The following is a 13,553-nucleotide window of genomic DNA, read 5'->3' as shown; positions in this document are numbered from 1 at the left end:
ACGTGTGTGTTGGCACTCCTGGAAGTGCCCATGACGCGTGTTTGCAGCCTCAGATCTGCACAGGTAAGCCTAACCATTCAACATCCTTTACCAGGCCCAAAATAGCTTTACACACAATAAAATGTCTTTCAAAGTTGTGCTCTGTAAAAATATTAGTTAATCTAATTGTATTTGACAAAAGAAAGTTGTGATAAATCATGAAAATAATTTGTTAAAGTGTTGTCATGATTAAAACAAGTTAACAATTGTTGTTCTGTGTCTTACAACTATATGAACTATATGCTGCACTGAAGAACATGGTAACATCTACATTAACAGGTTTCTTTAGTCAAAAATATTATTTAACATCACTGAACCACATTCATTTATACAAAAAAAAATGTATTGGGGGTATTAAATTATGTACAATTATTATGGGAAAGAATTTGAAATATTTGCAATTTAATAAAACATTGTTTAAATAATGAAGATACGTGAGGTGTGTCAAATCTTTTCACCTGCACAGTAAATGAGCTCTGCTGTATCTGTATTACTCAGACACCCTGAGAGACTCCCCCAGGCTACAGCTGTTGTGGAGGGAGTCCAGGTGCCTCTGCTAGTGGCAGGAGACCCAGCCGATCCACTACTGCCTTGGCTCATAAAAGCTTATTCTGGACCCACTTTGTCAGAAGAGCAGGGAGCATTCAGCTGTCACTTGAATGGATCGAGAGTTAAAGGATTAGTTCACCTCAAAATGAAAATTTCCTGACAATTTACTCACCCCTGACTTCAACATCTTGGATGGATGGATTGAAGTCCATTGTGTGGAGAAAAATCCTGAAATGTTTTCCTCAAAAAAATTAATTTCTTTTCCATGAAAATTTCCTGATAATTTACTCACCCCAATGCCATCCAAGATGGTCATGTCTGTCTTTCTTCAGTGGAAAAGAAATGAAGTTTTTTGAGGAAAACATTTCAGGATTTTTCTCCACACAATGGACTTCAATGGCAACCAAGATGTTGAAGTCCAAATCAGTGCAGTTTCAAAGGGCTCTGCCCGATCCCAGCTGAGGAATATGATCTTATCTAGCGAAACGATCTGTCATTTTCAAAAAAAAAAAAAAAATTATATACTTTTTAACCACAATTGTTCGTCTTGTGCTGATCTGTGCGTCATATTACTCATATTACGTCATCACGTTGGAAAGGTTGTTTCGCTAGATAAGACCCTATTCCTCAGCTGGGATCGGGCAGAGCCCTTTGAAACTGCACTGATTTGGACTTCAACATCTTGGTTGCCATTGAAGTCCATTGTGTGGAGAAAAATCCTGAAATGTTTTCCTCAAAAAACTTCATTTCTTTTCCACTGAAGAAAGAAAGACATGAACATGTTGGATGGCATTGGGGTGAGTAAATTGTCAGGAAATTTTCATTTTGAGGTGAACTAATCCTTTAAAGGCAGGGTAGGTAGGAATGGTCTAAAAAACTTCTTTTTCAAATTTGTTTAAACTTTATGTACATATCAATACATAATTAAAATGTAAGTACTCTGAAAAAGAAAGTATAAAAATCGAGTGTCTGTAGACCTCTCAGGACTGTTTTAAAGACAGTTCATTATTTCCATTCACTCCACCCCCTCCCTTCTGGGCTCCTTCCAAAGCCACGCCCCCAAAACACATGAACGCGCGACTCCAACCGCTGAGCTGAAGACGCATTATTTACCAAGAGACAAGCAGAGAGGAAGGAGCACAGTGCATGTAGTGACATCATGTCAGAATCACATGTAATAAAAAAATCTAACGCTAATTGCTTATGAATATAAACAAATAAGATGTATTTTAGTACTCACTATCAAGCTAGCATATTGATATTGGTAAATTTAAAATATATATATTTTTTGATTCGCTAACGAGCTAGTTATATAAGCTAAAAACAGGTTGCATTGATACACTTTTTTACATTACCATCAGTTATATTGTGATGAAGATGAATTTCGTGTAAGATTCATAACATATATGGTGTTCTGCATGTAGGGGTGGGAGATATTGACAAAAATGAATATCTCGAAATTTTTTTCCAATATCTAGATATCGATATTCAGGCGATATTTTTGCCATCCTTCAAAGAAATGTGAGCAAACTGGCAAAGAAGGTCCAGTTGGTCTTTTGACTTGCTGCATTTGACCTGTATTATTCTAGGCTATAGAAAAAAACAATAAAGGAGCTAACTAAACAGAATCTGTGGCAGCCCCTACTTTTTCCACTTACAAAAAAAAAACAAAAAAAAAACACTTAACTAGGCACTTCTTGCAACAGTGATTATTAAATCAAACAACAATATTGTTGATGATCAATCAACATTTTCAAAACGGTATAAATCCATTCATTTTTCCCCCAAAACGCTATAAATCCTTTTTTTTTTTTTTTTTTTTTTCTAAATTTATGGTTTGTCTTTTTAAAAAAGTTTTTGTCTTTTATTTTTCGTGTTTGCATTTATGAGGAAAAAACAATATTACTTGACATTTCTCCATTATGGACGCCAGCGCTCTGAAAGCTGCACTAAGACTTTCAAACTTTAACAGAGACCTCAAAACAGAAAGCACAAAGCCTTTCTTTAAAACGAATTTCGTTTTGTATTAATTGTATCTTAATTTTAATATTTTTTTTTTTCATTAATTCATTAATATTTTCATTCCTGGATTAAATACATAAAGTAAATATAGGCTATCAATCACAACATAAGGTGCTTGAACTGGAGATTATATCATCATGAACCGAACTGTAGCCTCGCCTCACAGGCCTAAAAAATGTGGAATATATTTACAGAAATCTGGTTCTAAACAAAACCATCCAAAACAAAATAAAACTATGTAGCCTAATAAATGTGCATTTCTCCAGTGCATGCGTTCACTAGCCTACTGCGAAGATCGCGAGTCAAATATCGTCAACTTCATCTTTGCAGCCGACACAGAAATTAATAAACAATTAAAATGTCTTATTGCAATATTTTACACATTCATAATCATTACTTTTGCTGGTTCTTTGAGGCAGCTTTTTAGGTTTATGGCGTTTTGGAAAAGAGCTCTTCACGTACAAACACCGTTTCACCAAGGCACAGCAGCCCTTCAGCACATAAGAACAAAAAGAGAAAAAGCACGGACTTACTAATTACGAAACTTTGATGTGGTTGAACAGCTGAAACAGTCACAAATTCCTCTGCAACGCAAACATTCTCAGTACGAGTTATGAAGGAAGAGAACAGCATTACAGTTTTCAGCGCGTCCTCCTTTGATTGCTGTGTTGTGACTGGAAAAGTGCGTGCAGGAGCACATGCGCAAAATGTAGGTTTGTAAAATGTCCTTTTGTAAAATAAAAATAATTTTAGGGCGAAGCAGAGGAGGTCGTGCAAGAGGCCGTGGCGTGCAACTAGGGTCCGAGGAAGTAGAGGCTGAGGACGGAGTGGTCGCTGGAAAGCTACGCCGATATTGACACGCGTTTTATTTCTTTGTTTATCCAAAGACTTTTTGTTCATTACCTTTTCTTGTACTGTCTTCTTTTTTTTGCCTTGTTTGCCTTCACTAACTGCATGCCGGTAATGTGAATTTTGATTGCTCTTTCTCTGCCATTGTTTTGCTATTCCTAGGTTCCGTGCCTCTCGAATTCCTCAAATCAAACGTGCGCGCGCAAGTGGGCAGATCCCGTGGCAAAAGGGTGGTTGCCATGGTTGCGAGAGAGAGTGACAGTCGCCTAAGCCAATCCTTTGATTCGTCCCGAATCGAAATAATGAGCTGTGTTTAATACAGATTAAACGGTCTAGAGTCACTTGATTTTTATACTCTTTTTTTCAGAGTACTTACATTTTAATTATGTATTGATATATATAGAAAGTTTTAACAAATGTGGATCTTTTATTTTTATATAGTCCTACCTACCCTGCCTTTAAGGTGGAGTACACATTCGGACACCTGAAAGGAAGATGGCGCATCCTGGCAAAATGGTCAGACATTCACCATGCCTACAGTTGTGGCAGCATGTTGTGTACTCCATAACATCTGTGAGATGGAGAAGCAACGATTCACACAGCCTTGTGAAGACTCCCGAGGCGAAGGCGAGAGACAACCGTGTTGCTTGCAATGCGATGACCGACCTTCTGCACAAGCTGTGCTTCTCAGGGACGCTCTCATGCAATATGTATCTCACTTGGGAAGGCAGTCGGCTGTCATGCGAACATGTATTTGAATCATAAAATCAAATTTGTTAGTCTAACTAAAAAATTAAGTCACAAACTCGAACATATTAATACTCATTTTATTTGTAACAGAAATAATTGGTACATTTTCTTTATAAAGATTTTATATACAGTGCATGCAGAATTATTAGGCATGTTGATTTTCTGATCATATTTTTTTTCCAGCCACATTTTACCAATTCCAAACCACATTAATCGTAATAACTACTATTAATTTTTTATTTAATCATTTATAAGTGATATACAGTATAATTGTTCATGAAGGCTGGAAATATAAAAAACGCCTTATATTCAGGTATGCATAATTATTAGGCAAGTTTACTTTTACAGATAAAATAAGCCAAAAAAGAGATTTAATTCAGACTTAAAAGTAAAAAATTCTTAAATCCCCATGAGAAGGTTGCAATACTGATGCAATACTAGAGATTGCAGTTAAGGTATGACCATTGGACAGTGAAATGCTCATTGGGTCAGCAGGGTCAGACAAATACAGGTGGAGAAGAAAAGACACATGTTAACTGCAAAAGAATGAAGAATTAAGGTGAAGAATTAAGTGTGAAACCATCAGGAACCCTTTAGTCTCCAGCGCCACCATTTTCCAGAACTGTAACCTGGAGTCTCCAGAAGAGCAAGGTGTCAGGATCTCAGAGACTTGGGTTAGGCAAAGAATCCTAAAAAATGACCCCCACTTAATAAGAATCACAAGCTGAAGTGTAGTAAAATACATGAAGACTGTTTTTTTATAGGCTTTATAGACTGACAGATTGAGAGACTCTTGAAGGACCAGCACCAGATCCTCTTCTACCACTGTTTGAAGAATTCATCTTCCAGAATCTGACAGTAAGTTTTGGGAGTTCATTTTTAGTCCATCTCTGCAAAACAGACTTCAGGGTAGGAGATGGACTAAAAATAAACTCCCAAAACTTATTAAAATGTATTCGGGAAGACGAATTCTTTAAATTATTAAATACAAAATTAATAGTAGTTATTACGATTAATGTGGTTTGGAATTGGTAAAATGTGCCTGGAAAAAAATATGATCAGAAAATCAACGTGCCTAATAATTCTGCACGCACTGTATATTGAAATTCTATTCGTTAAGAAATGTCTTTATGCTAATGAAGTGAGTATATTTTTCATAAGTGACAAGAAAGTATTAACAAAGGTGCTGATGAGTGATTCCTGAGAGACAAACTTTTGTCTCATCTCCGTTTCTCCTGTTTATTCAGGACTTTTAATCTGTTGATCTGTTCGTTTCTACAAACACTGACAATCAGCAGATAAACAGAGGAATGTTTATCACTGAAACTTCAGCATGAGAAGAAATCATTTTGAGAAAGATTGGATCATGACAGACCCTGAAGAAACTCTGTGACAAAGGTTTTGAGATCTTTTATTTTTTATTTTTAATATTTTCATTATTTTCATTGTTCTTTTGTGTTTTATCTAAGGCTTTAAAGCGTTATATCTTAACGTTTCAATTCAAGTTAATTTTACATAAAGAAATCCTGATGTTGTTCTTTGACTTGTTTCAACACACCTTGATCAGAAGCTCCACCCTCTTACAACACTAACCAGGAAGACACTGACTTGTTATTTCTCTTTTCTGCCATACTGACTTTGTCTCGACAAAAGCAATAAAGACTCAGCGATCAGTGGAGTACGAAGGGGAAAACTTTACAGAGGAATTTGAGAAGTTTCTTTCTGAACAAATTTGTTTCTGATCTTTGTGATTCTCATGGTGATTCATTTTTTAAACCGTCGTTCAGAAAGTGAAAGTAAAGTTCAGATTGCTGGAGCTCAAACAGTGAAAATGGATTCACTAAATGTCTCTGCAGAAGAACTGTCTTGTCCTGTGTGCTGTGAAATCTACAAGGCTCCTGTTATTTTATCCTGTAGTCACAGTTTCTGTAAAGAGTGTCTTCAACAGTTCTGGAGAACCAAGGAATCTCAGGAGTGTCCTGTCTGCAGGAAAAGATCCTCAAGAAATCATCCTCCAGTTAATCTTGTGTTAAAAAACTTGTGTGAGTCGTTCCTGAAGGAGAGAAATGAGAGGCGTTCATCAGGGTCTGAGGAGATCTGCAGTTTACACAGTGAGAAACTCAAACTCTTCTGTCTGGAGGACAAACAGCCTGTGTGTTTAGTGTGCAGAGATTCAAAACAACATGACAATCATAAATTCAGACCCATCAGTGAAGTGGTTTCATCATATAAGGTAAGACAAATGTTTCTTGATTCACATGTAAAGAACCATTACAAGTCATAAACACAGATCGTTCCGGTTACTAACGTAACCTCAGTTCCCAGAGATCAGATTCAGTAACTGACGCTTATGAGGAAAACTCACTTTTTCCCTGAATACTGAAGCCTGCTCTGCACCTGCACAGACAAATTACTTTTCAGTCACCAAAACGGACAGGACCGACTGCCTATTTAAGTCACACCGAAAGCCATTTTCATCCGAATTTTTCTACTGATGAGCAGCAGCATCGACTTGTGTACAGTAGCACGACAAACTAGACAATACTCATTCCTGTTATCTCAGGGAACCAGGGTTACGTTAGTAACTGGAACATCCCCTTTCAATACTGTTCACTCGCCTTGCATAAGTAGCTGATACTTATGGGGAACGCAATCCAATAGCGCCGTGCTACTAGTGCAGAACAGAAGAGAGCTTTATGACCTGAGCTCTAAAGGCCATGGAAAGCATCTTAGGCACATAGCCTTGTCTTGGTCTAAGGATGACTTTACTGTCATTAGGCCCAAACTCGAGGCAGAATGCGTCCACTGAAAGAGCCTGCAGATCACCAACTCACTTGACCGATGTCAGAGCCGGCAGAAGGGCATCTTTAGCGAGAGAGGCCGAAGGTCGGCCGTTGTGAGGAGCAAAAGATCTTTGTGCGATCAGGCCTTCGATTAGGCCAAAAGCAGCCAATCATTGAGGTAATTCAGGATGCGAACTCCTATTTGTCTCAGGGGGAGAGGGCCGCATCCACGAATATCATAAAAGTGCGCGAAGCAAGAAACAGTCCGAATGGTAGGACTGTAGGATGGTAAGCCACCCCTTCGAACGTGAATCTCAAGAACTGTGATGAGAGGCTATTTATGACTTATACCGTCTTTTTACGTTGCGCCGCGCTACGGGGGACAACACTTTGTAAGCATAAAACCATGTCTGCATTTGTGATCGTACTCTATACTGCTCAAAACTCTCGTTTGAATAGTCAGTAGCAAATTATTAAAATATGAAAACATACTTACAGGCTGTGTCTGTGAGTCAGAAGAATGCACAGCACACGGTCGAACATTTTGGTTGTACTTTTCTGGAACAGTGTTGTAAGTAAAGCTTAACCACTGTTTTCTAATTTTGTCCTCTTTTGGAAGCCCAAACAAAGTAGTTTCACAGCGTCTCCACGACATGCCGGCGCCGGCGGCAACAATAATACAGCGATAATAAAAGTTACACCTTCTTTCTGTGCGTATACATCTGGGCGGTGTTACGAAACTGCGCACACACACTGACGTAGATTTGTGGCGGCGTGTTTGAATGAAGCATTATAGGAAGGCGTGGCTGAGGCTTAACTTTTACAAAGAATATCTCTTTGGGTTTGAGACTTTGAGCTTTGTAACACTGCAGATCTTAAACAGCTGCTTGAGGCTCGTTTCAACGGTGAGCAGAAAGGCTCCTATCTTCTTCTCTTCGGAGACAGCGAGGAGATGATCTTCACACTTGAAGGAGAAAACTTCTGATGAATATAGTTTTCAGCCCGACTTAAATATGCAGTCGGCCCCGTCCGTTTTGGCGGGCTGAAAAGCCATTTGTCTGTACAAATGTGAACCAATCAGGCTTCAGTATTCAGTGTTGATCTGATTGAACAGGGCTGCAGTGATCAGGACTGGTTGTGTTTAGTCCAGCTGAGCTACATTATAAATGCAGTTTCATAGATCTGAGGAATTAGTAACTACGGGGGCAAATACATTTTCACGCCGGCCCAGTTGGTATTGGATTACTTTTTTTGTTTCAATAAATAACACTGTCATTTACAAACTGTACTTTGTGTTTACTCAGATTGCCTTTGTTTTATAGTAGGTTTTAATTTCTGAATCAATTTAATATGAGATGGAGGCAAATACTTTTTCACTGCATTATATGATCATATCACTGTATTGTCTTCTCTTCACTGTAATCTGGTGTTTTAATGTATTTTTGTTCAATTCTAGGAGGAGCTCAATACAGCACTGAAGTCCTTACAAGAGAAACTTAAACACAATGAAGAAATGAAAGCAGAGTTTGAGGAAACAGTTCAACACATCAAGGTGAGGAAACAGAAACGAGAGTCATTTTCATTACAGCTGTTGGATCACTATATACAGTTATGATTTGATATAATAGATTCCAGTTTATTATTTCTGTAAATGACTAGCAGCAATCTGCTTCTGGATCCGTTTTATGTCGGGTATCCGAGTTTATCTTGGATATTAATGATGTGTGTCGATTGAGATGATTGAAGTGAATGTGCTTTGATTTCAGTCTCAAGCTGAGCACACAGAGCGTCAGATTAAACAGCAGTTTGAGAAGCTTCATCAGTTTCTCAGAGATGAAGAAGAAGCTACAGTCACTGCACTGAGGGAGGAAGAGGAGCAGAAGAAGCAGAGGATGAAGGAGAAGCTGGAGGAGATGAACACACACATCTCAGCTCTTTCACACACAATCAAAGACATGGAGGAGATGATGAAAGCCAATGACGTCTGCTTTCTGAAGGTCTGATTTCAGATCATTGGTTGATTGATTGATTGATGATTGAGTTCTTGATGATAAATGGTGTGTTTGTTCTGCAGGAGTTTCCAGTCTCAGTGGAAAGGTGAGTGATCTGCTCCTGTCTCTGGTCTCTCTGGTTCTGATCCAAAGCCACTGCAGTTCTGACTCCTGAATGTTCTTCCAGAGTCCAGAGCTCACAGCCGGATCCACAGATGGCTTCTGGAGCTTTGATTCATGTGCCACGATACTTGGGCAACCTGCCGTTCAGAGTCTGGAAGAAGATGCAGGACATCGTCCAAAACAGTGAGTCTGACTGCAGGAGATCTGAGCTGGACATGATGGATGGGTGGAGAGTTAGAGGCTCTTCATGACAGAGATAGATAGATAGATAGATAGATAGATAGATAGATAGATAGATAGATAGATAGATAGCATTGTGCTACTAATTCTAACCATCTAACAAACACCAAACTGTTCTAATACAATTACCATGTTGCTTGCATGTTTTAGCAAGATGCTAACATAATGCTAGCATTATTAACATGTTGTTAGCATTGTGCTAACATGATTAGCATGCTTCTGTGTTTTAGTTAGCATTTTTCATGTTTTAAAACTTAACTAATTGCTATTAGCATGTAGCTATTCACTGCTAGCATTTGTAGCAAGTTCTGTTTGCTAGCATTAGTCAAAGGAGCCAACCACCATGTCTCTACGATGTTCTGGTGCAGAGATATAGGTCTTGCCTAACAGTTGCTAGGGTACTCTGTTTAGTTGCTAGGGAGTGGCTTGACAGCTGCCAATGATGTTACTTCAAAGGCTGTTTGCCAGTATGAATGATATAAACCAACCGCAACTCCTCGATGACATTCAGATTACAAGATATCCCTCTTTGGATTTGGGTTGCTAGGGTGCTCGACAATGGTTGCTAGGGCATGGCTAGGAAGTGTTGAAGGTGATTCGTGTTTGTAAGTCAAACCCAACAGACAGTCATAATAAACTAATTTAAAACAAAACACAGACTATAAGAGCCAATAAAGTGAAGATGATCAGATGCTGAAGATCAGACACACACTTACAGTTCTTCATCTACAGCATAAATCTCAACAGATCTCTTTAATTTATTGTTATTTAACTTTCCCAAAGTATCAGTTTCTCTTGATGGACACAAATGTCTGAATCTCATATTTAATGTTTGTAGTTGATGCCGTTAAACGCTGATGATAAAAACGAGTGTGAAACTAATAACAGCACTGACAGTGATCAGAGGAAAATGTGTTTGATCAACAGGACGAGTGTCATAATTCATAATAATCTGTGTTGGGTCACTCTTGATCATTATATGAAGATCAGAATAAAAGCATCTGTTGATTGTGTCTCATCAGCTCCTGTGATTCTGGATCCAAACACTGCAGATCCACGTCTCGTCCTGTCTGATGATCTGACCAGTGTGAGATGGAGCTGGAATTTGAGATTTGACGATTATTACTGTGTTCTGGGTTCAGAGGGTTTTAACTCAGGAACACACTGCTGGGATGTGGAGGTTAAAGAGAGTTCAGACTGGACTCTTGGAGTAACTACAGCATCAAACCAGAGGAAGGGAGATGATTTCTTCAAGACTGATGTCTGGTGTGTGGAGTATGATCAGGATGGACTGTATTTTAGTTCTGGTTTTCATGTTAAACAGAAGCTTGATCGTGTGAGAGTGAATCTGGACTATGACGGAGGAACGCTGTCCTTCTCTGATCCTGTAACTAACACACATCTACACACATTCACAACCACCTTCACTCACACACTCTTTCCATTCTTCTGTTGTTGTGACTCTCTGAGGATCTTACCGGTCAATAATCAGTAAACGTCACTCCTGTAGATCTGGATCTTCCTGCTTTCATCATGTTTCCAATATTTAATCCATATCACATGAGTAAGAGTGCTGTTGATCTGAATATCAGTACGGTGGCTGTGATTGGGCCGTGATGATCACATGACTGATATCCAGCACTACAGCAACACTCAGATCAATAAACAAGAAGTTTTCATTTATATTCCACTTCACACAATTAGACCGATCAGAGACCGTTTTAGCATTCATGTTTTCAGGATAATTGACATTTACCCGATTATTACAGTCAATGTGTGTTTGTTAATTTCTTAACTTTTTGTATCATAATTATATATGATTATATATCATGTTTTTTCTTGTATTACATCAAATCACTGAAGCAGTAAATTCTGCACATTCTCAGTGTTTGTTCAACGTGAGACTAAATGAATAATTATTTCAGTTATAGAGGAGAAATGATCATTTGTCCATTGGAATAAATGGATGTAAAAGGTATTTTATAGTAATAAATTGTATACAAAAAAATATTTTTATTAACAAGTGTCATGATTTTTTGTACTTCATTATAAAGGCTATTTAGATCAATACTTGATCCAGCAATATTCAGAAACGGGTGCAGCTATTAGGCTATTTTTAGGTTAAACTTTTTTCAAGGAATGGGTGGATCAAAATATTATTTTTGTTTCTGATTTATTTCAGTGCTCAACGAGACCTTCTTTCTTTTTCTGAGTTTATGTCTCTGAAAGATGCTGCAATTTCAGTAAGAGATTTTAATAAGGTGACTAAAAGTATTCCTGTCAGTTTAAGAACCTTGATTAAAGCGCATTTAAGATACGACTGTTTAAACAATTATATTCCTACTTGCAATCAGTGGTGTTAATGTTTTAGATAAAAATGCAACAACTTCTTTATTAGAAATGCTCTTTCTTCAACTCCAAGAACCCTCCCTAAAGCACGATCTACATGGAGAATCTGTTATCCGAACTCTGATTTTAATAACTTATGGACTTAACCCTAATAATTGTTAGTTTTTGTCAGATTTTCAATGTAATGATGTTAATTTTTACATTGGCGCTGTATGGCGCTGTAATGGCGATAGGCAGCAGCAGAGTGCAGAGTGAGAGTGTTGTCCTTTAACGTTTAAACTGTTTTTTAACCTCGTTCCTACTAACTTTTGTTTTTAAGTTATCTGCGTGTGACGGTGATAACAATGACTCACCTCAGTTTGACGTGTTGTTTTATTTTTTTTATGCTGGTATGCAAACTTTTGGGTGTACTCTGTGAACACCAGGAGTCCCTCCAATACACCCGTGAGTTTCTCCTGTTCCTGCGTAGCTCCGTGGATCCCCCGGCGGCTCTTCCATCAGAGATCATCCGGTCGGCAGACACCCCTCCCGCGGAGAACCAGAGTTGGGCATCCAGGACAGGAGTGAGGAAAAGAGGGAGACGCGGTGGCGTACGGCAAAGACTGAAGCGACAAGGCCATCGTCGGATACCTCTTCCTTCAATTATCCTTGCCAACATCCAGTCTCTTCGTAATAAAGTGGACGAGCTGCAGGCTAAAGTAAAGTTCCTTTCGGAATATAGAAATGCCTGTCTCCTCGCTTTGACAGAGACATGGCTTAAAGAACAGGATCCACTCTCTGATCTTGAGCTGGACGGGTTTGGGGAACCTGTCCGTTTTGACAGAGACTCCACAGTGACGGGAAAATCACTCGGTGGAGGCTTATGTCTTTATATAAATAAGAAATGGTGCAATACGGTGATCATCAGAGAAACATTGTGTACCTCCGATATAGAATTTTTGTCCGTGTCCTTACGCCCCTTTTATCTGCCCAGGGAATTCCCACAGATATTCGTCACACTTGTTTACATTCACCCGAAGGCTAACGCAGATTTAGCAACTCGGGCTATGGTGAAGTGCGTGCAGCGGCTTCAGGGGATTTCACCTGAAGCACCAAATTTCATCATGGGCGATTTTAATAACTGTAAACCAGGGAAGTCCCTGTGTAACTTTTATCAATATGTCACCTGCGCAACACGACGGACCAAAAGTTTGGACCTCTGTTATGGATCCGTCAAAGGTGCTTATAAATCCTACAGCAGAGCCCCACTCGGCATGTCTGACCATAACTCTGTTTATTTGGTTCCGTCTTACAAACCGGTACTGAAGAGAAACAAGTTGGAACGGAAGTGGGTTCCGGTTTGGTCAGAGGACGCAATTCAGTGTCTACAGGAATGTTACGGCTGCACTGACTGGGATCTATTCAAAAATGAATGTAAGGACATTGATGAGCTTACAGAGACTGTCTCCGCATACATCACCTTCTGTGAGGACTTAGTCATCCCTCGTAAACCCATTTTTATATATCCAAACAATAAACCATCGGTCTCCAAATCTGTCAAAAGCATAATTAACCATCGAAATATTAGTTTCAATCAAGGTAACATGACTCAATACAGAGTACTTCAAAAACAAGCTAAAAAGGAACTTAAGCTTGCAAAACTTAATTATAAGGATAAAGTTGAGAACATGCTGAGCACAGGTAAATCACGTCCTGCATGGGAAGGTGTGAAAGCCATGATGGGGATGCAGCCTAAGAAGTGTCCAATTTCCCTAAATGGCATGTCAGACCTTGCCCTCTCAAATGATCTGAACACTTTTTATAATCGTTTTAATAGTTACGATTTTAGTGAGGAGCTGTCAGTTTTTAATAACGTTGC

The 13,553-nt window shown here is 38.8% G+C and overlaps 1 protein-coding gene across 1 annotated transcript; it reads left to right on the top strand.

The window, feature by feature from the left end:
- The first annotated feature begins 5,653 nt into the window (after window positions 1-5,653).
- On the top strand, window positions 5,654-11,363 carry LOC311066091 (nuclear factor 7, brain-like). The gene is made up of 6 exons (XM_084087088.1): window positions 5,654-6,442; window positions 8,449-8,544; window positions 8,759-8,989; window positions 9,067-9,089; window positions 9,171-9,289; window positions 10,369-11,363. Exons 1-6 carry the CDS (start codon window positions 5,966-5,968, stop codon window positions 10,839-10,841), a joined length of 1,419 nt encoding a protein of 472 aa, XP_083943214.1. The 5' UTR covers window positions 5,654-5,965; the 3' UTR covers window positions 10,842-11,363.
- Window positions 11,364-13,553: the final 2,190 nt, after the last annotated feature.

Source organism: Abramis brama (assembly GCF_963993115.1).
Source record: "Abramis brama genome assembly, chromosome: 16".
Lineage (NCBI taxonomy): Eukaryota > Metazoa > Chordata > Actinopteri > Cypriniformes > Leuciscidae > Abramis > Abramis brama.
This window is presented reverse-complemented; position numbering and strand designations above follow the sequence as displayed.